The sequence below is a fragment of the Leguminivora glycinivorella genome, chromosome 13 (assembly GCF_023078275.1).
Source record: "Leguminivora glycinivorella isolate SPB_JAAS2020 chromosome 13, LegGlyc_1.1, whole genome shotgun sequence".
NCBI classification, from domain to species: domain Eukaryota; kingdom Metazoa; phylum Arthropoda; class Insecta; order Lepidoptera; family Tortricidae; genus Leguminivora; species Leguminivora glycinivorella.
Window position 1 is genome coordinate 16106689 of NC_062983.1, and position 27799 is coordinate 16134487.

At 37.5% G+C, this 27799-nt stretch overlaps 1 protein-coding gene across 2 annotated transcripts; it reads left to right on the plus strand.

Moving 5' to 3' along the window:
* Nucleotides 1-78: 78 nt before the first annotated feature.
* Nucleotides 79-27534, plus strand: LOC125232853 (senecionine N-oxygenase-like). 2 transcript variants are annotated; one of them, XM_048138651.1, is made up of 8 exons: nucleotides 79-244; nucleotides 15161-15348; nucleotides 19948-20086; nucleotides 22780-22951; nucleotides 24010-24282; nucleotides 24989-25149; nucleotides 25564-25707; nucleotides 26993-27534. In XM_048138651.1, the coding sequence occupies exons 1-8, from the start codon at nucleotides 167-169 to the stop codon at nucleotides 27191-27193; spliced, it is 1356 nt and encodes a 451-aa protein (XP_047994608.1). In that variant the 5' UTR covers nucleotides 79-166; the 3' UTR covers nucleotides 27194-27534. The 2 variants fall into 2 exon arrangements, with proteins under 2 accessions (XP_047994608.1, XP_047994609.1); XM_048138652.1 differs by lacking the exons at nucleotides 79-244; nucleotides 15161-15348 and adding an exon at nucleotides 16259-16328.
* The last annotated feature ends 265 nt before the right edge of the window (nucleotides 27535-27799 follow it).

Sequence of the window (27799 nt, forward strand, 5' to 3'; positions counted from 1 at the left end):
TATTATTATAGAATGTATGTTGACGGTCAAGGCCTGATCCCACCACCAAGTAGTCAGTCAACCTACACCAGGCTTTTGTCTCGCGCGCAACCGGCTTGACGCATGCGCGCAAATGACTTTTAATCAAATTAAAAAAAAAGTGATATTTTTTTAATAATTAGTGAAAATGGCCAGTTTGATGCTACACGTGACTGTTTTGTGTTTTGTTAATTTGATTTTGGAAGCGACGGATGGGCTTGCGGTGGTATGTGTTCGAATTTTTGAATTTAACGATCGATTTCAGGATTTATGGTTGTAAAAAGTTTACTGTAGAACTTCGATAGTGAGACCTTTATATTTTATTTTATGTAAGTATTTTTATAATAATGATGAATATCGGCCTGTAATAATTTAGGTACTAGGATATTTTATTAATGGTGACGTTTTAATTAATGAAAAAAAAAACAAGTATAATCCAAACAAAATTGCCATCTAAAAAAATTTTTAAAAATAATATTTTGTTTAATTAATTTAATTTTGAGTTGGACACATTTTTTTACGTTCTAGAGTCCTTACTGAACTTTACGACAACATTTAATTATTTTAAAAATGATTAAAAACTAAATTGTAACCAAAATATTAGGGATCCGCAGATGATCACAATTGATAAAGAATTTTGATTAGGAATAAAATATTACGAATTTTCATCAGTAAGGTCAATTCCTATTCCTTTACTCCTATTTTTTCACTCACTACGAGTATCGATAATGAGTATAACGACTTTAGTTTAAAGATTACTCAATCAGTAACGACTACTCTGACACCTTACTTATTTTCCACCTGTTTCTTTCTCTAAATTATAATGTAACTAATTAACACAAACACGCACGTGGGCAAGAAGTTAAGTAAATAAGTAATTACCTAATGGACTTTCGTTTAAACAATAGGCAATTGGTCGTGACATACGGACAGACATGCATCTAATGTTGTCTTTTGTTTTTGTCCGCTTTCCCCATTTCGGTAGTGTTTACAATAGTGCGGAAACCGCGTAGTTAACTAGTTAAGATCGTTAAGCAACTATGTTGGGTGCTGTAAGGAAATAGTTATTTGTTATACAAGGGGGCAAAGTTGTATTTTAACGCCGAGTGTGGAATTGAAAAACGAGCAAGTGAAAGGATTCTATAGTTGAACCACGAGCGAAGCGAGTGGTTCGAAAATAGAATCCTGAACTTGCGAGTTTTTTAACACACGAGAAGTAAAATACAATTGCACCCGAGTGTAACACAAAACTTTTCCCCTCACTATAGCGAGGAAACTACAACGCACAAAATGCGTTTATCACTGCTTCCAGTAGTTCCACAGGTGGTAAATCATCTTTATTACTAGATTCACCTACTTTTATCAATTTTAAAGCAGTTAATTTGACTTTATTCAAAGACAAATTACTTTATCCTCTAGTGGATAAAATGTGTTTTTACCCGCTGGTATTAAAGGACAAAACACGTGTTTCCGAGCTAGTGAGGGGAAAACAATAAAGTTTACTACAATTAGGTATTGTTTATAAAAAAAATTATTGCACAAAGGCGTTCTCTACCAGTCAGCCATCGGGCTAAACAGAGACAAATTTAAAATTCATAAAAGAATTCATCGTCAAGAAATTCAAGAGAATTTCTTTTATAGGTCGTGTATTTTTTATCGGATACAAATCTAATTAATGATCAATTGATCACCGCGCGTCTTTTTATGTGGCGGCTTGGTGCGACTAGTTTTTAATTTGTCAAATAATAAAATTAATAAGAATTAAATAATAATAATAATAATAAGCCCGCGTGGGCAGCTTGTGGCGAGCTGACGGTGAGTGGCGACACCGCGGACCCCTATTCCAGAGGGCACTTCCATCTAGCCCTCGCCTCTGCGCTTGCCTTAACCGGCCGCCCAGAGTGGATTCGCAAGAGCGGGACCTATGCTCCAGGTTGGAAGTGTAAAATGTCATAACGCCGGCGGCCTGCTGAATGGAACACCAGGAACCAAGCTACCGCAGACTCACCTCTCGACAACCTTTTAGCCACTCTCAAGTGTTGCTCTGTTGTCGCACCGTGCGTGCGGCCGTTTTGCAGGGCCCACTCAATGAGTTGGCGAGTCACCGCCTGCCTTTTACAATTGTGAGACTAATTGTCACGGCAGGTGTCCGATAGTCTCCTCCCATAGCCCTTTAACCAGTTCATCCAACTTTCAAAACAATAACCCATGACCTTAGCTCCCATCGCAGCACAAAAGTGCTGCACTGCAATAGTCTTTGCACCTGGCGGGGACCATCTCCGGTTGTATCATATTGTGCGCTCGGGGATGGTATCCGCCACGTGTATCCCTTGCCTTTAGATTAAAATGTCTAAAAGGGCCTCTGTGCTGTTGGCTTCGGCCCCACACATGCCTCCCAAAAGTCCGGGACCCCATGGTCCCGAGATATGGTAAGACATACAAATAATAATAATAGGTAGGTACCTATATGATAGAGTATGTGCAGAAAGAAAAGAGTCATAAAATGTAAACGTTCTCATACATTCCATTTCCATGACTTTACCCTTTCCGAGCAGACGCTATTTATTGCAACGAATATCTAGGTGAGTAGCATCTCTCTCGATTAAGCATGAAAAGCTATATTTAACTTAAACTAACAAACTTTTTACTAGTTATCACAAATTTCTTACCAAATCTGTTAACCTTCAGTATAGACAGGGACCTACTGTATTGAAATAGATAAAATAAGAGTAGGACCAGTCTCATTTTATAACTACAAATAAAGTACACGAGCTTGTTTAACAAGTGTATCACCGTTTCGTCTGTTGACTAAAAGCCTGCAATTCTGTACAACCTCAGTTTAAACATGTTACCTAGGATTAAGTTAGTAAACAAGCTTCATAATAAGTCCAAGGACCCGCTGATAGGCTGAGAACGGTGAATGTTGAATAGGTTACAGTCATTGACTTATATATTACTTCGTAAGGACATGGCATAGTGGCACCAAAAATGGTGTGAATACAGCGGTGTCAATAACGCCAACGTGAATGCGTGCCAGTAGGCTAGCCAAGTGAGCAGTCTTTCTTTGCGACCAATCGCGTGCGTGAACAAACTCATCGACTAATCTATTTGCGTGTTCTGTCGAAATTATACGATTTGTTATATCCTTTTTTACCTTTGAAATCTGTGGTTCCTCGCACTTTAGTCAGAAAATGTACAAAACGGGAAGTGTTTTGCAACCGGCCCTTTACATTCATACTCTAAAATGGCTCCACAGACGTCATCGATAATAAGTATGATGCCCTTTGTTACAGGTATATTTCATATAACAAAGGTCCCATTTAGACTGTACGAGAACTCGCATACGAGTTTTATTACATTGAGGTATTTGAAGGCTGTGAAAGATATGTAACCTGAACAGCCCGCAATGTAACTAAAAACGCGTGCGAGTTCGTACGCCGCCCGTCTAAATGGGCAATCGTATGAAGTATTTGGAAGATTTGTAGTCTATTTAATTATTATAATTTGTCTGATTTTTAAAAGCAAATATGTCTAAAGCATTTTAACTTTAATGAAACCGTTGTTTTACCAACATAAGTACTGTAAATACCTATTGATTATTGTTATAATATAATATTGAGTATTTTGGATACACGAGATCCGGTTTTTAACTGATGCTTGACGTAGTTATTTTTAACGCATATACATGTTAAATAGGTCATCGACCTCAGCAGACATTATGTTATGAGTTTTGGTCCTTTCCTTACCGCCATGTCAAGTAAAACCTTTAAACAAGCAATTCGTACATGTATTAAAGTTATTCTTATTTATAACTATATTCCTGGGATCTTGGAAACGGCTCTATCAATTTGGATGAAATTTGCTATATGGATGTTGTCTGGTGTGAAACATCGATCTATATCTTACTAGCTTTTGCCCGCGACTTCGCTCGCGTTAAATTCGAAAAATGCGGAATGCTCCATACAAACTTTCACAAACTATTTAAGGGAAGTGGGGGGTTAGAAAGAGACAAAAAAAGTCGCCTGTGTCACTCTCCTTCGCTTCAACTATCTGCACTCAAAAAATCACGTTAATTCGTCGCTTCGTTTTGCCGTGAAAGACGGACAAACAAACAGACACACACACATTCCCATTTATAATATTAGTATGGATACCTGGAAAAATGTGCATTCTTAAGTTTTTACACGAAATCCGATGTTTCATGGATAGCACTACCATGGCGACCCCTTTTTTGCCAAGCTGTAGTTCCCAACATAGTACTACTTTCCGCTAATTGTATAAATCTAAAATTGCACTGTATCATACACAAAAGAACAGCATAAATAATTCAAATCCGCTCGGATGATTACCGTATCACGTAATATTAGATAATCGGTGCTGTAATTTTTGTGTGGAGCTAGCTACCATTGAGTAATCATATGCAGTGTGTCACGGACGATTCGATTTTACCTGCTATATGGCATAGTTACATTTAGGGCTTGTATACACCTACCTGAGTGGCCGGGTGGTTTAGTGGCAAGGGCATTAACCGCGTAAGCAGGTGACGGGTTCGATTCTGAAATTGCTTTATAGTTATACAGTACACCTAGCTACTTAACTTATTTCTACTGAAGTATTGATTGTCGAAATAAAATTGAATACGATGAGTTTTAAAGACTGCAAATAACAATTAAGTACATGATTAAAATAAGAAACATTTTAAAGAAAACAAAATGCTAGACTTAGTTTTTGTGGTATTTATTTTTAGATCTCTCCCTACTCCTACGGGAAACAGGAGTGAGTATTAATGTGAATCATATTATATTTAAAGAACAATGATCAAATATGTCACTGCAATGTCATAGTTTCGTTTTCTTTCAACCCCTTATTTGCCAAATGTGGCACTGAAACTTGAGTAGTTTTCTTCTCAACCCCTTATTTGTCCCCCCAATCTAGCGTCTCACGAGCGTCGCGTCGGGCCAACTGTATGGGAAAGCTCGAGTCGAGTCGCGTCGACGCGACGTCTTTTTCCATACTGCCCGATGACCTCGCGAGACCTTTTTTGGGATACAGGCGTGACTATATTGTATGATCAATATCATTTTACTGCATCTTACATTAGGTATTCTTACATTCATCTTAGCCTGCATTTGCGAAGTTGTTAGCCTTGCTGACTGCAGTGATTTGTTTCTTGTTTCCGAGATATTTGCATTTCTCGTCTAAACTAGGTAAATGTGGACATAGCTGGACCTATTTTATTGATGATGATTAAACCTGTATTTGGTTCTAGACAGTTCACATTTGTTTCCTTTTCGGTGTTAGTGCGGTTATTTAGTTTAGAGACATAGAGACTAAGTAGGTACCTACTACATTAGACGAACCCCTAGGTAAATTTTATTTATAACTGCCCCATGAGCATTGTCGCCTATTACCGCACACTTTAAAAACCTGTAGGTTCACTACCTTTTTGAAGGACCCCATATTGTTGACCCTTCTTAATGCGACATGTGACCTTAATGACCATTTTTCGAGGCCGCAACGTATTTCCGAAACGGGTTCAGAAGAATATGTGATTTTAGGGTTGCCAACATGCCCAAGTATATTTTAAAAGGTTGTGTAACCTGTGATGTGATACTTTTAAAGTCATAATAAAGTGAATAAACTGTTTATTTTCAAGAAGAAAGTACTTACAATTAATTATATTAGGTAGTTACTTAACCTTATCTAATTTTATGTAGATTATTACTTAATTAGCAAAGGTTATAAAATATAGTTTTTATTTCTAATGAGTACAATTCAAAAAATAAACTAAACCTTAATCTAAAAATAAATACCTAAGTAAACTAAAAATATTAAAAACTATTTCTAATTGCATCGTGATTGAACTAATTTTTATCGCTTACATATTTGGCATGCCTATTATGTACATACCAATTTAATTGTACTTTGGGCTTGACTATTTAGACATATTATAGGGAGCTGCAACTTGGGACGGAAGTTAATGCTGTAATTGGAATTTTTTTGTCGTTAATTTTCTCTAATATGTATCTGTAGTTCTGTACGGTTTAAAGTAAATTAATTCAAGTCGTTGTGCCATTGACTTTGTCTCGCATTCCTCCTCAATGTTTTGTATTATGCAACATCCATAACACCTTTGGAGTTGCAGTCAAAAGGCTACTAACCACCAGGCGGACTATGCCTTTTTACCACCGCGTGGTATAAAAATCCAGGAAAAATACTTTGCCGATCCCAAATGTCCACACTGTATAATTTCTTGTCCATGACACGGCCAGTCAATGGAAAGATTGGCAACGCATTGTTAAAAAGTTAAACGATTAAAGTATCCGCTCTTGAGTGAGTATTAATGAGTGTGACGAAACATGTTGTTTTACGGCGGATGGTTATAAATTAAATGTCATTTTGTCTCGCAATTTTTTAAATCACTACGAATTAATCTTTCATTTGTGGGCTCTGGGCAGTATGGTGATTTATTTATTTATTTATTTATAACAATATATTTACACGGCATTACAGACAAGCCGATACACCGAGAAATAGAATATTATACATCGCTGTACACAAAATATTTTTTTTAATAACAAAACAAAAATTAAACAAAAATACTAGATAACCATATTATCCATCGACTCACAAAACCCATTTATAAAGCCCATTCTAAAGAAAAAAAACCGGCCAAGAGCGTGTCGGGCCACGCTCAGTGTAGGGTTCCGTAGTTTTCCGTATTTTTCTCAAAAACTACTAAACCTATCAAGTTCAAAACAATTTTCCCAGAAAGTCTTTATAAAGTTCTACTTTTATGATTTTTTTCATATTTTTTAAACATATGGTTCAAAAGTTAGAGGGGGGGGACACACTTTTTAGGGTTCCGTAGCCAAAATGGCAAAAACGGAACCCTTATAGTTTCGTCATGTCCGTCTGTCCGTCTGTCCGTCTGTCCGTCTGTCCGTCTGTCACAGCCGATTTACTCGGAAACTATAAGTACTACAGTGATGAAATTTGATGGGAATATGTGTTGTATGAACCGCTACAAAATTATGACACTAAATAGTAAAAAAAGAATTGGGGTGGGGCCCCCATACATGTAACTGAGGGATGAAAATTTTTTTTTCGATGTACATACCCGTGTGGGGTATCAATGGAAAGGTCTTTTAAAATGATATAAAGTTTTCTAAAAAACATTTTTCTTAAAGTGAACGGTTTTTGAGATATCAGCTCTCAAAGTCGTAAAAAGTATGTCCCCCCCCCTCTATTTTTATAACTACGGGGTATAAAATTCTAAAAAAAATAGAGGTGATGCATGCTAATTAACTCTTTCAACGATTTTTGGTTTGATCAAAGTATCTCTTATAGTTTTTGAGATAGGTTGATTTAGCTACGGAACCCTTTGTGCGCGAGCCCGACTCGCACTTGGCCGGTCTTTTTCTTTAGGAGCGATTATTTCCGAAAATATTAATATTATCAAAAACGATCTTAGTAAACCCTTATTCATTTTTAAATACCTATCCAACAATATATCACACGTTGGGGTTGGAATGAAAAAAAATATCAGCCCCCACTTTACATGTAGGGGGGGTACCCTAATAAAACATTTTTTCCATTTTTTATTTTTGCACTTTGTTGGCGTGACTGATATACATATTGGTACCAAATTTTAGCTTTCTAGTGTTAACGGTTACTGAGATTATCCGCGGACGGACGGACGGACGGACGGACGGACGGACAGACAGACATGGCGAAACTATAAGGGTTCCTAGTTGACTACGGAACCCTAAAAAACTTTAATTTTTTTTTATACTACGTCGGGGGAAAACAAGCACACGGTCCGCCTGATGGATAGCGGTCACCGTAACCTATGGACGCCTGCAACTCAAGAAGTGTCACATGCGCGTTGCCAACCCATTAGAAACTTGTACACTCCTTTTTGCTGTGTACTTACACAGCAAAAAGGAGTGTACAAGTTCTACGGAGGGTTCGGGTTGCCGACGACTCAAAGGACAATAGACGGAACAAATTAGTTCCATAGGGCCTTCCGTCACCAACACACCGCACCCTCGTTGAGCTCTGGCAGCCTTACTCACCGGCAGGAACATAACACTATGAGTAGGGTCTAGTGCTATTTGCCCTTATAGTGCCCTACCACACAAAGCGGAATAACATTCGCTATGCCCTACCTCCTACCGAGATTCTCATTATATCGCGCACAAACAAGACATAAATGTTTATTGTATGATTTCTCAGATTTAGGTAATTTATTAGGTTCCTATACAATCAATAAATACGTCGTTAATGTTGATAGGTTCTGTGAATCAGTTTTAATCTGTGACGGTCAATGTTGACTATAAATTGTAAATAATAATTAATTGCTAAAACAATTATTCTTGTTTAAGATGTGTGTATTCGTAATTATTATAATATCTGTAATATGACATACTCGTAATGTATTGGCAAGGACCATTCTTACTATGAAGATTGTAAATCCTATATAAAAGATGATCCTTGGTATTGGTTCAAATAAGAACATTAATTAAATTGCTAGGATTTTTTTTATCAAAATTCAGACAACACTAATAACCTTGGCCGGGGTGGCGTAGAGGTGAGCACGTTAGCCGCGTAAACCGAAGATCCGGGTTCGATTCCCGGCTCCGCCATCAGCCTAGATCGCATTTTCTTTGGTGCATGGTATACATTTCACTTTTTTCACAAAAAATCTACTTCATTTATTTATCTTAAAGAAAATTGGTGAACATTATTACAAGCTTTTCTTGAACTTGCCTTGTTAGTATGTTAGTTTGGGTCAAAACGTAGAAGCTAAATTTGACCCACTTCCCGGTTTCCGATCGAGCTGAAATTTTGCACACATATATGTAAATCACGTGACAATGTAATATTAAGGTAATGGCGCCTATTAACGTGGTACTTAAGGAAGATTTCAAAAGATACCAAAAAATTAAGGGTATCAAAGCTCATTAACGACCACAAATATTTTTTTTATGGAAGAGTATTTATTGAACTATTAGTTTTGAAGAGTTTTAGGATCATTTTAGTTTATTATATGTCATAAAATGATTATTGAAGCCAACATACCTAAATTTTCTATTACCGTGGTAATGAACAGGCTGCAGTTCTATTAACGCGAATTGAGATTTCATTACCGAGGGTATGAATGACAGTGTTTTTCTGCCATCGGTAAATAGAAATCCATCTCAAAATTCGGAGCTTAATACCGACGGTTGAATATACAAATTATGACAAATACATATAAATAAGAAATCTGTACTTACGGTACACTAAATGTCATATTTTGATACAAGACAAATATGTCGCTCGGTAATAGATACTTCTATAGGAACCCATTACCGACCCAAACAAATATTGCATGGATCGGTAATAGATTCTTATATATTCTATTACCGAGGGTTATCTGATCGTACCATCGGTAATAGGCATAAATTGGAGTATTATAAAATCTAATTCCGACCCATAAAAACAAAGTCATACAGATTTATTTTCATTACAAATCAAAATAAAATATTGCAACCTTATATTAAAACCAAGTTTACATAACTGGTAAGTAAGCATCAGACTTTATGTCAATGTTTAAAAAAATTGACAAATTAACGGTTTTCATAGAAACTACGAAATCAGTCATGAAGTTTTTGCTAAAAATTAAGGTTTTGTTGAATAATTTTCATACCGCGTAAATAGTTCTTTGATAGCGTGAATAGATCAAGATTGAAACAACTGTAAGACATTATATAACTGATCACATATACTTAAACTAAAGCAAAAAGAACTAATATCACTACTTTAACTATTACTGTGGTATACCACAGTAATAGAATCTACTCACGAAATGGCGCCTTTCACCGCTGTCTTTTAATTTCCACTTTAAACACATTTCCAGGCTAAACAATACGTAAAAAGTACTCAGAAGTCATGTAGAAAACTATAAACAATAATTTGAAATGCATAACTTTCACCTGTTTGCCATAATTATTACGTAAACTACTAAATGAGATTGGAGTTCACTTAGGTTTAGCGTCACACGTCAGTATGACATAACCTCTTCTCGCGGCCCCGTGGCAAAAACTGTCAAATAGCGAGCGTCTTCTTTCATTCACACTCTCTATCGCCTATATGTGCGTTAGTCAACTAAACAGGCTTCCTTTGTGTGAGTAACTTTTTTTAAGAAATTGGTCGGTTTACCTATAAAATGCGTATTTGCAAATGCGGCGGTAATGGACGTCGATTTCGATACCCGCGTTGATAGCCGCCGTTACCTTATGGTATCATGGAGCTGATCTTATGATGGATCAGAAAGGTGGTCAATTGGTCATAGGAACTCTGTTATGAAACGTCGTATCCCCATCGAGGTAGGAGTTTTTAGTAGAGCTCCTGGTCGTGACCGTGTTTCGTGTACCCGTAGCCGAATCTCCGTTGCCGTGTTACTCGGCAACGGAGATCCGCTCCGTTTGCTCCGTGTGATTCGGCTACGTGTAATTAAGATACGTAGCTACGTGTACACGGAGATACGTATCTTATTTATACGTAGATCGGATCCAGTCGTGACCGTGACGTTTAGTGTAGGTAGATTTTATGCGTGTCATTAAGACCCCCGAATGTAATGCAAGGGGGCGAGTTTTTAATTTCAGTTTCCATATTTTTGCATTTTAAATAAAGTTTTAAGAGTGATCAAAAATAATAAGATGCAAATATAATGTTGGAGGCAAAAATAACAGACCAGTAGGTACAAATTGCAAAAGATGTGTATTAAAAGAATTCGCGTATAATCAACATATAAAAAAATAGGTAAAATTCTAATTTTTATTCACATGACACAGACTATAATTAATCATTTTTTTTTTAATAATCTAACATGTAATACAGTTTATTGCTTATAAATGTAGCAACAGGTAAGCGATCTCTTCCAAACAACCTTAGGGTGTCCATATGTATTGTAAAACGTGACGGGTAAAATGTGTCATCTGTGGACATTATCCATATCCATACTATATTACTATAATTAATTTTTATTAAGCAGAAACGTCTGCTAACGATTCTAAACATTTTTATATTAAAGGAAAAAATGGAAAAATTTACGCTCCGCTTAAAATGGTGCGGGTTCAAGTCCCGCCGGAAGCGTAAATTTTTCCATTTTTTCCTTTAATATAAAAATAAAAAAAATATATTACTATAATTACTATTACTATAATATTCCCTGAGTGTCAGGGCGACATCGACCAGATACCGACTTTCAAAGTCGAGAAAAGAAAAACTTTTTCAAAGTACTTATAAATGGGAAAGTGTGTGTGTCTGTTTGTTTGTCCGTTTTTCACGGCAAAACGGAGCGACGAATAGTCGTGATTTTTTAAGTGGAGATACTTGAAGGGATGGAGAGTGACATAAAGCTAATTTTTGTGTCTTTCTAACGCGAGCGAAGCCGCGGGAAAAAGCTAGTTAAGTATAAAGCCTCCGCCACACATAAAGCGTTCTGTTAGCGTAGCTCTAGACCGTTTTCACATTATCCGATCCGATATCGGATGTACAGTCAGCATCTTATAGTTGGTAGTATCCGAAGTAGTCAAACAATTTGTTATTTTTGCTTTCACTTAACTTCACAAACAATAGGAACACATGGTACGTAACAGGTAAATCCCAAAGCTACTTGAAGGTAATCATTATCAATGGCCCGCAAACTATTGTTTGTTATCTTTATCTGCACGTGCAACTATTTCTTAGTGTTTTCACCGACGAAAGACGGTTGTCCAGCCAGTAATAATATTTATGAATGACAAAGTATATTATTATTTCACTTAAAATACTTTTAAATTGTTGCATTGGTCTACCTGTAGCATTTCTTACTAGGGAGTAAATATTAATTAGAGATATTAATATATTTATTTCGATGGACTTTCATATTCATCGACATCGCCAAGTAGGTACCTAGTACCTACCTGAGGTGCGATTTTTGATTCTCATCGGGTGGCTTATTTCGTACTAAATAGTCATCGGCTGCATACAAACAAAAGGCACCGGTGAGATTCAAAAATCCCACCAATCCCACCTCTGGTTTTTTTTGTACAAACTCATAATGTCTGATTATCAGAGAACAGAATAATACCAATATGTAATTACTTAAAAAAACATCTGGAATCAAATCAATGCAAAGACCACGAGTATAACACATAATGCGAAGGGTCCGTTCGACACAAGCTCTCTTTCAACAACCGAACGGAGCGGAGCCGAAGCCGAGATTCGCGGGAACGTAGCCGAATCCAGAAACGGATACGTATCTTTGACGTGACCGTGTAGTACGGGATCTTAGCACCGCCGGTGCTAAGGCTACGTAGCTACGGTTCCGCGTGTAACACGTATATCACAAGCCCTAGTTTTTAGAAACGTCTCGGAGAGCAGTAGATGACTGTTGAAAGAAAGATACAGTCGGCGATAAAAGCTTGTTTTTTTTTATTATTATAAATGGGCTTACTCTTGATCACAGACTAGCCAAAGGCAAAGACGTGGCCTACGATGGAGTGAGCTCGCCCAGAAGATGCCTGTTCACTCTTGATTAATCCACATATTACGTCACACCAAATTTCAGGTTTTTGGACCCCTCCCCCCCCTATGTCACGCTTTTTTGTATCCCTTTAACAGGGATTGTCACATTTACTATGACCCCCCCTTACACTGTGACGTAATATATGGATGACGCCTAGAAGGTTGTGCCAAAAATGTAATTTTTGCAAAAAAAACTTATTTGAATTCCTTTCACTGATTAACAAATGAGGAGTAAACTTACACTTTCATATATTTATACCTCATACCTCACTAGGTGTGATGTTGCCAAATCACATGCTAGCTAAGCTTACCTAATAAATATTTATCATCTATTCGTGTCACTGGAATATAAATTACTGGACTGTGTTGACCGGCGTTCCATGATTACTTACGAGATTGCTACGAGACCACAGACAATACTTACGAGACAGGCCTGATTTAAGCCCCATTTAGATGGTACGAGTTTCTCGCCTCGAACGTGCGATTATCGAAGTACGAGAAAAAATATCGTATCATGTAAACTGTGCGTACGATAGATATCGCACGGGAGGAGGCGATAATCGCCTCGCCTTAGATGTTTGTATGTCTCCGTGTAAACAAAACACGTATGCGAGAATCGTATACGAGTTTATGCGCTACTCAGTCGAATTAAATTTTCTTTACCTAGAAACAGGAATCATGTAAATCATGGTATTTTTATATTTATAGCTAACTCTCACTAACTGCTAAGACCAAAAATAAATTAGGATTATCATCATCAATATTATACCTCTAGAGTTAATGTTTACTGGCATTATTTGGTTAATGCTGTCATTTAAAATAAATCTTATGTAGGTATATTCTATGTTCAATTATATCCTAAACTTAATTGCAAGTATCGCAACCAAGATCTTACTAGATAGGTAACGCTACAGTCGAATTCATTATTTCCCCTATTATACAATTATTATTTAAACCGTCATAAATAATTTATAGTGTTTTTAAAGTTATTGGGTACTATTCAACTTAAATTCAAATAAATCCAACGTAAATTGTATACAATATTATAAAAAAGCATATAGTATATGTGTTTATAATTAATTAATTAGCAAGTAAGCACGCAAGTGACAGGCAAAACTCGCATGAAAATCGGTTCGCTCCGATTCGTGCGATAATCGCACGTTCGAGAAGAAATGTCATACGAGAACCGGTTTAGACGAGTCGAGAAATATTATGGAAATATCTCCTGAAAATTCAACTCTCCGTCTAAACTATTTCGCCTGGCGATAATCGCCTGACGAGTATCGCATACGATACTCGTATACGAGTTTTTATTTCTCGCACGAGTGTAAACGTTTTCGTACGATAATCGCCAGGCGATTATCGCATACGATAATGTCATACGAGTTTCTCGACCAAAACGGGCGAGAAACTCGTACCATCTAAATGGGGCTTTAGACGGCGTGCGAACTCGCATGCGATTTTAGTTACATTGCGGGCTGTTGGTTACATACAATTTTGCACAGCCATCAAATACCGCAATGTAATAAAACTCGTATGCGAGTTCTCGTACCGTCTAAATCGGCCCTTATTGACAATCCCCGGAAATATTAATATTACCAAAGACATATATAACTCCGTATAGACAGATAAAGTCTAAGAAAAAAACGTACCTCAGTACCATACAGAAAAAGGTACGGTCGCCTGTCGCCTAGATGGCGTTACACTTTTGGGGTACGCTCAGCTAGATGGCGCTAATATTAATATTTGACATTTTTAAACATATCAAGCTAAGAATATGGGCCAAATTGTCAAAACTGAGATTCAAAAGTGTCTGTGTCAAGAGATGGCAGTCTATGCACTGTGATTACACATTTTACTTCGACAGTAAAACTCTCTATAATACTCGATCCTCTTTGATATTACTAATGCAAATAGGGACTAGAAAAGGCTAAATTCCTAAGATGTAGAATCTATCGACGTAGGGAATAAATCAAATTATTTTATTACTTAAATATGTTTTTACTTGTTTTTTTTCTGGCGGTCGGGGTGGTGTAGCGGTTTAACATGGCCGCGATAGCTGGAGACCCGGGTTCGATTCCCGGCTTCGCCACCAGTGGCAGTGGCTTGATCGCTTTTTATTTAGTATATGGTATCTATTTCAGCTTATAATGTACGAGTAGAATCTACATACGACATTATCAGTTTTTTGGCCATTTTGCTCAACAATGATTTTTTTGCTTATAAATCTTTTGTGCAAATTGTAGAGCATAAAGGAAGGATGCGGTTTTAATAATTTACAAAAAAATATAATTATTATCTATTATGTTTTTGCTAAGCTAAATACAAGGCCTCTAGTTTGTGGTCATAGTTACTCGAGTCGGATATCGCCTATGCAATTTATGGCCACACATGTTATTTAAAGGCGATCCCACACCGGTCACACTGCGGATGTTAATGTAGGTAGGGCCCTATATAGGGTTTCATCCTAAAAACTAGAATTTATTTTATGCCGACTAAAGTCAAACATACGGTTGTTCTGTCATTTAATAAAATTCCATCGTTCGCAATGAGATAGTCTAAAAAGAGCCGTTATATTTTTCAGCCATCCCGGAAAACATGCGTGATTGGTGCAGGCTACGGCGGGCTTGCGTCTGCGCGGTACCTCAAACAATATGGCGTCGACTTCACTGTGTTTGAAGCGCAGCGGGGTCTTGGAGGCAACTGGAGGTTCCAGACTGATTTGGAAGAGGATGGTCTGCCGGAGTTCACGGGGATCTACAAGCAATTGAGGTAAGATATTTAGGATAAAGCTTGACTTCAGGGTATTTTGAGATAGCGTAGTCATAGATTTAGCGGGAAAGTCTGGCCTATATCTGGGAGTGTCAGGACAAGCAAGTAAGATTAGGTGATTTTAGCATTATGGCGTCCACTTTACAGTGTTTGAGTCGCAACGGGATCTTGGAGGAAACTGGAGATTCCTCGCTGATTTAGAAGAGGATGTGGTCTGCCGGAGTTTACAGGGTAGATGCCCGTCAACTCCGGCAAGCAACTGCTGGTTGGTATTGTAGCTGTGTCAAATTAGTGGCGTTATTGAGGCCTAGTTACCCTTCGGAAGGTCAGATGGCAGTCGCTTTCGTAAAAACTAGTGCCTACTCCATTTGGATTAGTTGTCATTAGTTGTCAAAGCAACCCCAGGCTGGAATGAGCCGTGGCAAATGCCGGGATAATGCAAGGAGGATGATTCAGGTACAAAGTTGCATCTCAATGTATGTTCGTTGCCTTGGCACCTGGCGGGAACAGGAGTTTCTAAAATCATCTGCTCGAGTTCGCTATTGAAGTTGTAATATGGCGATGGCGTCGCCTTTAGCGTGGACGTAAATGGCTATACAGAAAAATATATTACAATGTTTTCACAAAATTTAATGATGCTAAGTATTAAAACCGGTCTCAAAATTTCGCAACACATCAAAGTGCAACAGTTTTTGTTTTCCTTATTTGTTGTACCGTACTTATATAAAATTTTCATTTTATTGCGCGTACTAGGTACTTTACGTAAGTAGGTATGTTTTCGATCTGCAAGGTGCATCTTCTTGGGTCGTAACCTTGCAATTTCCAGTTTGTTCACGAGATGCAACTCTCAAATCTTCCAAAATAGGGTCAGTTGCATCACAGTGACCACATTGGTAGGTCAACCTGCTTATGTGAATTAAAATGTGGGGCACTGAAGTAAATATGTGATAACCAATGTTAATTGACAATAATGAAACTAGGCAAGTAGACAATAATAAATAAATAAATAAATATTATAGGACATTCTTACACAGATTGACTGAGGCCCACAGTAAGCTCAAGAAGGCTTGTGTTGTCACTCAGAAACATATTCAATTTCGTTTACTTATTTTAAAATTTGTTTTGACGTCGATAGATAATTAAGTCATAGATCCACACAGATTGTTGCCCAATGACTTATGACAATACATAGGTATATTATCCGTATTTTGTTTGTTATATTCGTCACGTCGTTAGATTCATTACCTACCAAGAATCACTTTTTATTAAATTCAATTAAAAACTTATTTCATTGTTTTCATACAGAATAAATAAATTGAATAAATAAATAAATGTGGGAGAGTGGTATACAGAAATTTACTTTGCTTTCACAAAAAAAAAAAAACAAATCAAACAGATAAGGTCTAAATGTCATGAATGCATAATTCAACCATCATTCACTTATCATGTAGGACTTCAAAGTGAAGAGCCGCGTCACCAATATTTGGCCAATGCAGTCGAGCGCAGTGCCGGCGTAACATGTACCTATTTGTTTTTGTCGCGATAATTAATTACGTCATTGAGCCGAACTGCTTCTTGCTCAATGACTTAAGGTAACAGACATATACAACATAGAGGACTCACGTCCCACGCACGTCGACCAAGTTTGTTACTAAAACTGAGCGAACAATTGGATTACAATTTTACGAATGAAATGATTTAGGTACAATTTATGTGTCCATCCCATTTTGCAGATTGCTATACATCAGTTATTGAGTTTAAGGTTTTGTGATTTGATGACTACTAATTTGTTGCATAGAGAACTAACGCTATTATAGTACATTTCTATAGAATTACCTACTTGTACAGTTGGTCCCTTTTACTGAATGAAATTTCTAAAATAATTTAATGTGTGTAATATCCAGTTTAACTTATAAGTTCTTTATATAGAAAACAATACTTGTTTTCAATGTTTTACTATAGAAAGATCTTCTAAACAGTTTTTTTTTTATAAAACATATAGTAAACTCAGCTATAACGCTATTGTGTTTTAAAAGAGCTACCGAAAGCATTATTCCACAGTTCTGTGATATAAAAGAGTCAGTGTGACGTATACGGCGATGAGATATAAAAGGCATTAGAAAACGACTATTAACGCTTTTCTAAGCTATATAAACGTATCCTGAAAACTTCATTATACAGCAAAATAGCTCTATAATGGTATTCATATCACTACTACAGTGTTAAATACTGTAGCAGTGTTTTCCAAAGCCACTATATCCCAAAATAGTGGTATTGTTAGGTTTTAATTTTTGTTAAAATACGACTACTAAAAATACTATAAGCGGATTGTTGGGAACCTTAATAGCGCAAATTGATAGCATAACAGTGATTCCTAACACTATTATACAATAATATTGTTCTTTAGTAGGTTATTTGATCCTGTTATAGACCAGGCCTATAGCGGCTCTATGAAATGGTGATATAAACGTTTACATCACTTCCTAATAACACCTTTTAGCTGTATAACACAACAACTATAGCGGCTTGTCGGGAACCTTAATAGCGCAAATTGATTGCATAACAGTGATTTCTTGCACCATTATATAATAATATTGTTCTATAGTAGTCATATTTGATCCTGTTATACACCAGGCCTATAGCGGCTCTATAAAATGGTGATATAAACTTTTACATCACTTCCTAATAACACCTTTTAGCTGTATAACGCAACAACTATAGCGGCTTGTCGGGAACCTTAATAGCGCAAATTGATTGCATAACAGTGATTTCTAACACCATTATATAATAATATTGTTCTATAGTAGTCATATTTGATCCTGTTATAGACCAGGCCTATAGCGGCTCTATAAAATGGTGATATAAACGTTTACATCACTTCCTAATAACACCTTTTAGCTATAACGCAACAACTATAGCGGCTTGTCGGGAACCTTAATAGCGCAAATTGATTGCATAGCAGTGATTCCTAACACTATTATACAATAATATAGATCTATAGTAGTCATATTTGATCCTGTTATAGACCAGGCCTATAGCGGCTCTATAAAATGGTGATATAAACGTTTACATCACTTCCTAATAACACCTTTTAGCGGTATAAGCTTATAGAGCTAAAAGGTGTTACTGGAGGCTTTTATACGACAGGCGGTCACGCCGAAAACCTTTATACGACATCTATAGTAGCTTTTGGCGTCGAAAACCAAAATTATAGCACTAAAATGTTACTTGGGTACCTAGCATTCTAATATACCACGAAATCTAACTCACTGTTTCAGGCAAGTTATATTTGATAATTTCTAGCAAGTACAAAATTAAATATAGTACTTATTAAATTGTTCATGTAACTTTGTGACTGGTTTTAATGTCAGCAATAAGTACCATTCGCTTGGCACCTTTGCACACAAATTTCTGTCTTAGCAGTTGACTACATAATTGTTTATCCTTGCAAGTCCCGGTGAACCTGTACAGATTCAATTAGAGTTTTGAACTCTTATAGAAATAAAAGAAAGTTTCGAATTCAAAAATGGAAAATTTATACTTAGGGCCACTTGCACCAACGAAAATGGAGGGTTAACCCACCATTTTATACGGAATTTGACAGATGACAGCCCCGCCCCTTGAGTTAAGTGGTTGGTGCAAATGGGCCTTAGTGATACTTTTTATGCAAGACCTATACGTTTGGATGATTTATTCAAACATATCTATCTATATTAACACTAAACTTCTTGCCGGTTTTCCTCGTATATGTCCGTTGAGCAAGAAATGGACTCGCATTAACAATACCAAATGTAAGTATATTACCGGAGAAACCACGGATGTTAGGTAATTCGACCGGTTGGAACCAGAACGCGACTAGTCCAGTGGGTTTAATCTTACCTGCTTGGTCAATATTATAATATATATAATATTGGTCGAAAATAGGTACATTTTAGGGAGGGGGGGGAAGTAGCCTATGTCACCCTCCTTCCATCCTCCTCCTCCTCCGCGAAAGATTACTTTCACATTTATAATATTATAATGGTATATAGCTAATAGTAGTAAAAATCATTAGTTTTTGCACATAACAAGTATACACAACGAGAAAAATGCAAACTAATCTTAGTTATATTGATTTTGAATCGTATTGCACTTCAAAATGTAATAACATCCATAGATACTAAGTGCGTTTTCACATTATCCGATCCGATATCGAATGTCGGACCGGTATCCCATACATTAAGGTGCCATCTTGGATTTGTTCCATTGAAATCCTTCCGACATCCGATATGGGATTGGATGATGTGAAAATTAGGAATAGGTGTAGGCTCTCGTGAGTTGTGACATTTGTGGCATAATGAGTCGAATTAACGCAAGCAGACGATGATCATTGCAAAAATAAATATACAAAATGTTTACTCTGGTACTTGTTCAGACAAATGCGTATGCATATCTCCTTCTGAAGCTAGACATCATATACATATTTTTTAATCTAAATAATTTCGTAGTCGACCTGACGTACCTATGGATGTTGGTTCAAGTCCCAAATACCGAGAGTACATCCACATTTATAAATTTGCTAGGTACGAGTAATTAACTAATTAATGGAAAATATTCCAGGACAAACACACCTCGGCAGACGATGGAATTCGCTAACTGGTATTTTCCTGACTCCACTCCGTCGTACCCTAGCGGTCCCTGCTTCTACAAATACCTGAAGAATTTCACCAAAGAGTTCGACCTCGAGAAACATATAGAGGTATGTTACCACTTAAAATTTTCAAAACTTACGTTGTTTCCCAGCAATCTATTAATACAGATAGAACATGTAGTTCGCCAACTGGTATTTCCCTGACTCCACGCTCTTGTACCCTAGCGGTCCTTGCTTCTACAAATACCTGAAGAACTTCACCAAAGAGTTCGACCTCGAGAAACATGTCTCTACCTCTGTACGTAAACACTGAAATTATGTTAGACGGAGACAACATCCAATGTTTCCCAAATCTGACGAGGTTCCTACTTCCAAGCCATGGAGTTTGCTAAATGGGATTTTCCTCCACTCCGATGTATCCTAACAGTCCCTGCTTCACCAACAACGGCAACAACGTTACCTCCAACAACAGTCCTGAGTTCTGTTCAGCAGCACCTGAATTTATCAAAGAAAGCCTTGAAATACATACCTATGTTTTAAAACTTAAATGTTTTACTTCTAATATCGGTACAGTGTACGTAGACGAATGGCGCAACCGCTCACGAAACAGAACGCTCGTAGATATCTATCTCTATCGTTTTTGCCTATTGGCGCGACAGAGCCAGGCTACCTTTCGCGGCGTTTTGTTTCCGTTTCGCGTCGCAGAAATGCCATTCGGCTACGGCAACCAGCCTTGACGTTTTCCTGATTCCAAGAAACGTAGCTATCATATCGTTCCGATAAAGTGATAATAACAAAATATAGCCGCAATACCGATGTATATTTTATATACTAGCTTTTCCCCACGACTTCGCCCGCGTATAGGTACTAAAAGTAATATTGTTTAAACTTTTGACCCCATTTCACCTTTGAAAAATCATTTCTTAGTGCTCCTTTACACTTTATAAGCCTACGTGCCAAATTTGGAATGTCTAAAATCAGTGGTTTCGGCTGTGCGTTGAAATGTCAGCCAGTCCGTTTCGTCTTTTATATATTTAGATTTTAACTAAGTGTCCTTCTGTCTGTGTTGTGTCTGTGTGCAATGTCACAGTTTCGTTTTCTTTCAACTCCTTATTTGCCAAGAGTGGCACTGGAACTTTAGTAGTTTCATGTGTTCTGCCTACCCCTATATGGGATACAGGCGTGATTGTATGTTGTTTTGTTGTTGTTGTTGTCCTTCTGTCTGATTAGTCATCATGTGACATTGGGTGGGATTTCCGACAGATTCTGCGAATCACATTATCGTCTAGGATGTCCTGATTATTATGCGTGAGTCAACGCCATAAAATCAACAACATCATCAATGTACTTTATAAATTATATTCTCCAAAATCTGCGAATAAGAGTTGCACTAAAACTTGAGTAGACTCATGTGCTCTGCCTACCCCTTTATAGGATACAGGCGTAATTGTATGTATGTGTTTTTTATTAAATCTCAAAAATAGGTATGTTCAGCGTACCTAACAATATATACGTAGGTATGTTCGTATACAATCCCATGTATTGTTTTCTTGAGTCTAGATGTAATGTGTATGTTGTTGTCATCATCTCACAATAGATCCTGTTGATGCCATAAAATCGATATAATGATCGATACACACTCGTAAGTCGTAATTGCTATGATTCTAGTTAATCACATTACGTTGGTAAAGGAAACTTGTTTATAGCTATGCAGTGTTTTCTTTAGGTAGGTAAGATATGACGTATTTACCTGGTACAGTCAGAAACAAAGATATAAACAGCCAAAGTGCAAAAAATATGTATACACGATTTAACGTACAGGAAATTAAGTCCCGTATACATATATTTGGCATTTCAAACGTCTATATATTTTTATCGATGATTGTACAAAAAACTACATTTATACTTATCCAGTCCACGTTGGTGCTTTGAATAAGATTTTTTTGTACTATATTGTGGTAGGTTTTTATAGAGTTGTGCTTCGTTTTTGTTGACACGAACAAAAAACAAACCACTTCCTTTTGTATTTAAAAATATAAACAGTCAAGCAAGTGCTACTTACGTAACTTAATTAATGTAGTTAAGTTAAATAATATTCCAAATTGTCGTAAACAAACGAACATCTGTATTGTTTACCTAGTCACAGGACCTCTAAATAAGAGACAGTCAACCACAGCAAAGAGGATCGAGTATTATAGCGAGTTACAGTCCAAGTAAAATGTGTAATCACAGTGCATAGACTGCCATCTCTTGACACAGGCTTAAAACTTTTGAACCTCAGTTTTGACAATTTGGCCTGCGCTGCTGATCACGAACTATTTTTGTTGGTATGGTTTTTGGGTTTGGTTATGACTTTAACTTTTTTTTTATTGTATTTTTTTTAACCCTGAATAAATGTATTTGTAATAACGCTCTTGTCAGAGAATGTACATATTTGGCCCATACTCTTAGCTTGATATGATATGTTTTAAAATGTCAAATATTAATATTAGCTCCGTATATACAGATAAAGTCTAAGAAAAAAACGTACCTCAGTACCATACAGAAATAGGTACGGTGGCCTAGATGGCGTTACACCTTTGGGGACGCTTGGCTAGATGGCGCTAATATTAATATTTGTCATTTTAACACATAACAAGCTAAGAATATGGGCCAAATTGTCAAAACTGAATTTTAAAAGTTTTAAGCTTGTGTCAATAGATGGCAGTCTATGCACTGAGATTACATGTTTTACTTTGACAGTAACTCTCTATAATACTTGATCCTCTTTGGCCCAAATAACATTAATTATTTCTTTCCAGTTTCGATCTCTAGTGACGTCAGTGAAGTGGGCGGGTACCCAGTGGGAGATCGCATACACGAAGACCGACACGAAGGATAACGCAACTGCGGCGTGCGACTTCGTGATACTAGCTACTGGACATCTGGGCAAGCCGAAGATACCCAAGTTTGAGGGCCAGGATAGTTTTAAAGGTGAGATAATTTAGGGTTTTGATACGACATCGCCAACTCTAAGTGTAAGGCTTGAGTACACGCTCATATTATAAATAATAATAAATATATAATATAGGACTTCTTACACAGATTGACTGAGTCCCACGGTAAGCTCAAGAAGGCTATGTTGTGGGTACTCAAGACAACGATATATTATATCGAAAGTTCATACAAATGTTCAGGCCCCGTAGCCGAATGGCAATTCTGCGACGCGAAACGCCGTGGAAATTTAGTCTGGCTCTGTCGTCTCAATACACAAGAGCGATGGAGATAGATAACTACGAAAGAGACATATATTATCGTGAGCGTTTGTGCGTTCGGCTACGCACACAGAGCATCCACACAAAAGCTTTACATAATGTAGCGCTGGATCAAGACATTCTTCCTTGACTTGACGAAGTTCGAATATCCGATGAATGTCTGGCCCCGTAGCCGAATGGCATTTCTCCGACGCCAAACGAAAGCGATACGCCGCTGGCTCTGTCGCGCCAATACGCAAGCGCGATAGAGATAGATATCTACTAGCGCTTCGTTTCGTGAGCGATTGTGCCATTCGGCTAGCCACCCTGATCTTGCTCTGCAAGTATATTTTAAGGTACTCTTTAGTGAAGACCTTAATCTATAGTAGTATAGTATTCAAATTAACGAAATCTTTATACTGGACTTGACCGACGCGACCACGGATATGAATATAGGTACTCGTAATTTTTTACCTATATTGTTCAATAGATCAGACGTAAACGTAATATAGATCAGACTCAGTGATTATCTGATAAGTTCATATTTATAGGTGAAGATTGCCACATAATTGTGGAATCGTGCTAGCTTGGAATATAATCAACAACTAATACCCGCTTTGCATCGTATTATTTATCTTGTATAGATATGGTAACGCTATGCTGTTGTTATTATAGGTATAGTTATACCTACCGCAATATACTTACTAGGAATCTGTGGAGCATCGATCTGGGCATTATCAATTAAATAACTCAAATACCAAACTTACAATATACGGATTATGCCAATTTTCTTTACAGGAAACATAATGCACGTCCAAAAGTACAAAGACCCCGAGCCGTTCAGAAATCGCAGGATCCTCCTGATTGGCGCTGGACCTTCAGGCTTAGATCTGGCTACACATCTGACCAATCAGAGCGCGCGATTGGTCCACAGCCACCATTTGAAGTACAACCAGCCGTATTTCGGGCCCAATTATGTGAAGAAGCCTGATGTGAAGATGTTCACTAGTAACGGGGTGGTGTTTGAGGATGACAGTTTTGAAGAGATTGACGATGTGATACTTTGCACAGGTAAATCCATTCATTCATTACCAATATGTTTTTTCTGAGATTTGTCGTCCAGGCCGGAAAAGTTGCGAAAATAGGTATTGCTCTGGTATTCTAGCTGATACTTCACTGACGAGTGACGATGTCTGGTTAGATGACCCGATGATGATGATGAGTATGTGATCCATCATAAGGAACATAGGGCTAACAGAAAAAACTTCCATTTTTCACGATTCTGGGCGACTAAGTAATTCAAGCTCCTTCCAGCCTTGTCCACTTGCGCCAGCCTTCTTATCGATCGTCTACTGTCAGTTGATTGCCAGAAGAGACCCTGAGAGATATACATCGCCATTTCCGTGAGCGTATTTCATGGCCTATGGATATTTTGCTTTGCGCGCGTGGGTTCGGATCCCATCCTCGTCGCCAATGTTATACCTATCGGGAATTAAAGCTGTTATTTTTATAGAATTCTTTTATTGGAGCTAAACAATATACAAGGGCTGACACAGTAGAAGAGAACGTTCCTATTCACACATACTACCTTACAGTTTCCATGGTTAACAATCTAATACTGAAAAATTAAGAATTGTCACAAGCGTGCTCCTTTCTGATCTTTTCCATATACCTCATTTAGTGGTCCTAGAAATAAGAATACATAATGTTTCTTAAATTGGCAAATCAACCGCCTTAAAAAGTATTCTCTGGTTAAAAAAAATCACGTCAATTCCAGGATACGAGTTCGACTTCAGCATTTTACATGAGAGCTGTGGGCTCACAGTGTCCAGCAAATTCGTGCTGCCGGTCTACCAACACATGGTGAACATCCGAAGACCCACTATGGTGATACTGGCGCTGCCGAAGCCGATCATCACCCGGGCTATTGATGTTCAGGTCAGATCTTAGTACCTATAGCTTCGATCACAGTTCCCTTGACAAACAACAAGTTTGTGCTAGGGCTTCTATAGTTCATGGGAAATATTCTTGTAAGGTTTATAAAATAAGTTAGGACTCAGGATGAAAGGGGGTGTTATTGGGTAGGATGATAACCAACTTGACTTATAATTCTAGATACTCTCATAATTTCTGAACACTGTAATTCCTTTTTGTGATATATTGGAAACATCTCTCCGCTCTGTCAAGAATAAGGGCTGATTTTAGATACATTACTTATTGATGAGGTTACAAAAAACTCAGCGCACCAATCAAATACGCAATGCATTGAAACTCGTACGAGTTCTCGTACCGTCTAAATGGGCCCTAACCTTCCATTTCATCTAGATAACATTGAATTATTTATAATTTCAGGCTGATTATGCAGCGTCGTTGGCAGCGGGTAAATTCGAGCTGCCCTCACAGGAAACGATGTTGAAATCCTGGCTACAGCATGTGTATTCCCTGCAGACCAGAGGCAAGAAGATCGTCGATGTCAACTTCTTGGCTGATCAGCAGGTAAGCAGCTTTTGGTTGAAGTAGATAGATATTAAATTAGCAAGGACAAGGCAACTGCACCACTTTTATATGTAGTTCTTCGTTACTTTCATTCAGGCAGTACCAAAGAGGATCGTTTCTAGAGAGTTACTGCCAAAGAAAAATGTGTAGTCACAGTGCTGCCATCTCTCGACACAGGCTTAAAACTTTTGAACCTTAGTTTTGACAATTTGGCCCATATTCTTAGCTTGATATGTATCAAAATGTCAAATGTCATTATTAGCGCCATCTATCCGAGAGGCCCGAGAGTCCCCCAAAGGTGTATCGCCATCTAGCCCACCGTACCTTTTTGTCTTTGGTTCGGAGGTACGTTTTTTTCTTAGACTTTATCTGTCTATACGGAGTTACATATGTCTTTGACAGTATCAAAACAATATTACTTGAAAGATATGACGTGTGTATAGGCATGTGTTTCTTTGAAAACGTATTTAAAGTGAAGTGGTGCGATACTTGTAATAAACTTGATTTCATATCACACAAACTCTTATAGATAAATTAGCCCGATTGATCACGTAAAAAGTCATTAAAAGATTTTCCATCACCAATGGGTTGTTACGTCTGTGACTTTCCATCGCAGACAACACAACTTTTACTGACAAACAGAAATTTGTCCTTTCTTACTAGTTACACTTGAAGCATGGATCCTTATGGATTTGTAATCCACATAAATCCTGTAAATGGGCATATTTTTATGTTCTTGTCTGTTTTATTTTTTCTTCCAAATGTGGAAATTTTTGTACTTTTTCTACTCAAAATCATGAGCTCTTTCTATTCCGCAGGAGAAATATAATGTATCACAATTTTTTTTCCAAAGAGTTACAATTTCTCATACTTTGTTTTTGTATTTTTAGTATGAATATGTAGACGTTTGACCACGATCACACCTGATGGTAAGTGATGATGCGGTCTACGGTGGAGCACGCTTACCTATGAGATACCCATTTACTCTTGCTTTAAAGAGACCTGGATTGCACTCGTGCGGAAACACAGACTTAGGGAGGGCATTCCACTCCTTGGCGGTTCGCAAAATAAATGTTGAAGCGAAACCTTGTTTGATCGTAACTCAGAGAAAGATAAAAAAATTACGGAAATATTGAGACATTTTTTGCCTTCTGGTAGAATCGAAAGAATTCATGATTACGAGTAGAAAAAGTGCAAAAATTTCCAGAAATAAAAAAAAGTGAAATCTACAACAAAATAAAAATATGCCCAAATTGTACTAAATCTCAATTCTTTCCTTTTCCAGGATCAATACTTCGCCAATCTAACAGCTGAAGCAGGTATCACCCGTGTGGCACCAGTATTAACTACGATGAGGGATTTCAACGCCAAGAACCGTCTCGAAGACCTATTAAACTACCGGGATTACGACTGGCAAGTCATCGATGATCATAAATATGACAGGTTCTATAATCCGAGGAATGAGACCTGTAGTATTTTAGCCTGATTAGTTTTGTATAGTAGTTAAAAGTAGAATAAGGATAGATCAGCTCTCTAAGCCAATGTAGTTCTACACTAGTACACAGAAGGACGAAGATGGGAAGTAGGGCCGGCACAGGACTTCAATTTGTATCTGCAGTTGGCGTGCATTTTCAGTTCGGTTGCAGTCCATCTGTATCGGCTTGTAATGACTGAATGTGAGACGAGTGCTCGTAAAAAGCAACATTTTCCAGCCATCAGAGGGCGTTACAGCCGTAAACGTAGCTAGCAGTAGCACCTGTGGTGCAGGTGTCATAACTAATAAGTGAGGAGTGTCTTTTCAAAAGGACTTGTTTCTATAAGTCAACAATAGTACATTACATCAGAGGCCGGGAAAATGAGGATTTCCGGCCAAGTGGGTATATACGGCCGAGCGAGCGTGCGAGCGAGGCCGGATAGGGATACGAGGCCGGGAATCCGTTTTCACGCCGAGGCATGTATAGTGCTTTTCTCAAACATACAATGAAATAAAAAAAAATGCTCTAAAGGACAATATTTTATAAAAAAAAGTTACTTTGCAGGCCTAGGCCTAAAAAATAATATGAAATCCCTTTACAGTCCTCTCGAGTTGTTG

Coding starts and splice junctions, on each gene's coding strand:
- LOC125232853 (XM_048138651.1), top strand. CDS start 167: ATGGCCAGTTTGATGCTACACGTGACTGTTTTGTGTTTTGTTAATTTG. Junction 24,283..24,988: donor CGATGTGATACTTTGCACAG/GTAAATCCATTC, acceptor CGTCAATTCCAG/GATACGAGTTCGACTTCAGC. Junction 25,708..26,992: donor ACTTCTTGGCTGATCAGCAG/GTAAGCAGCTTT, acceptor TTCCTTTTCCAG/GATCAATACTTCGCCAATCT.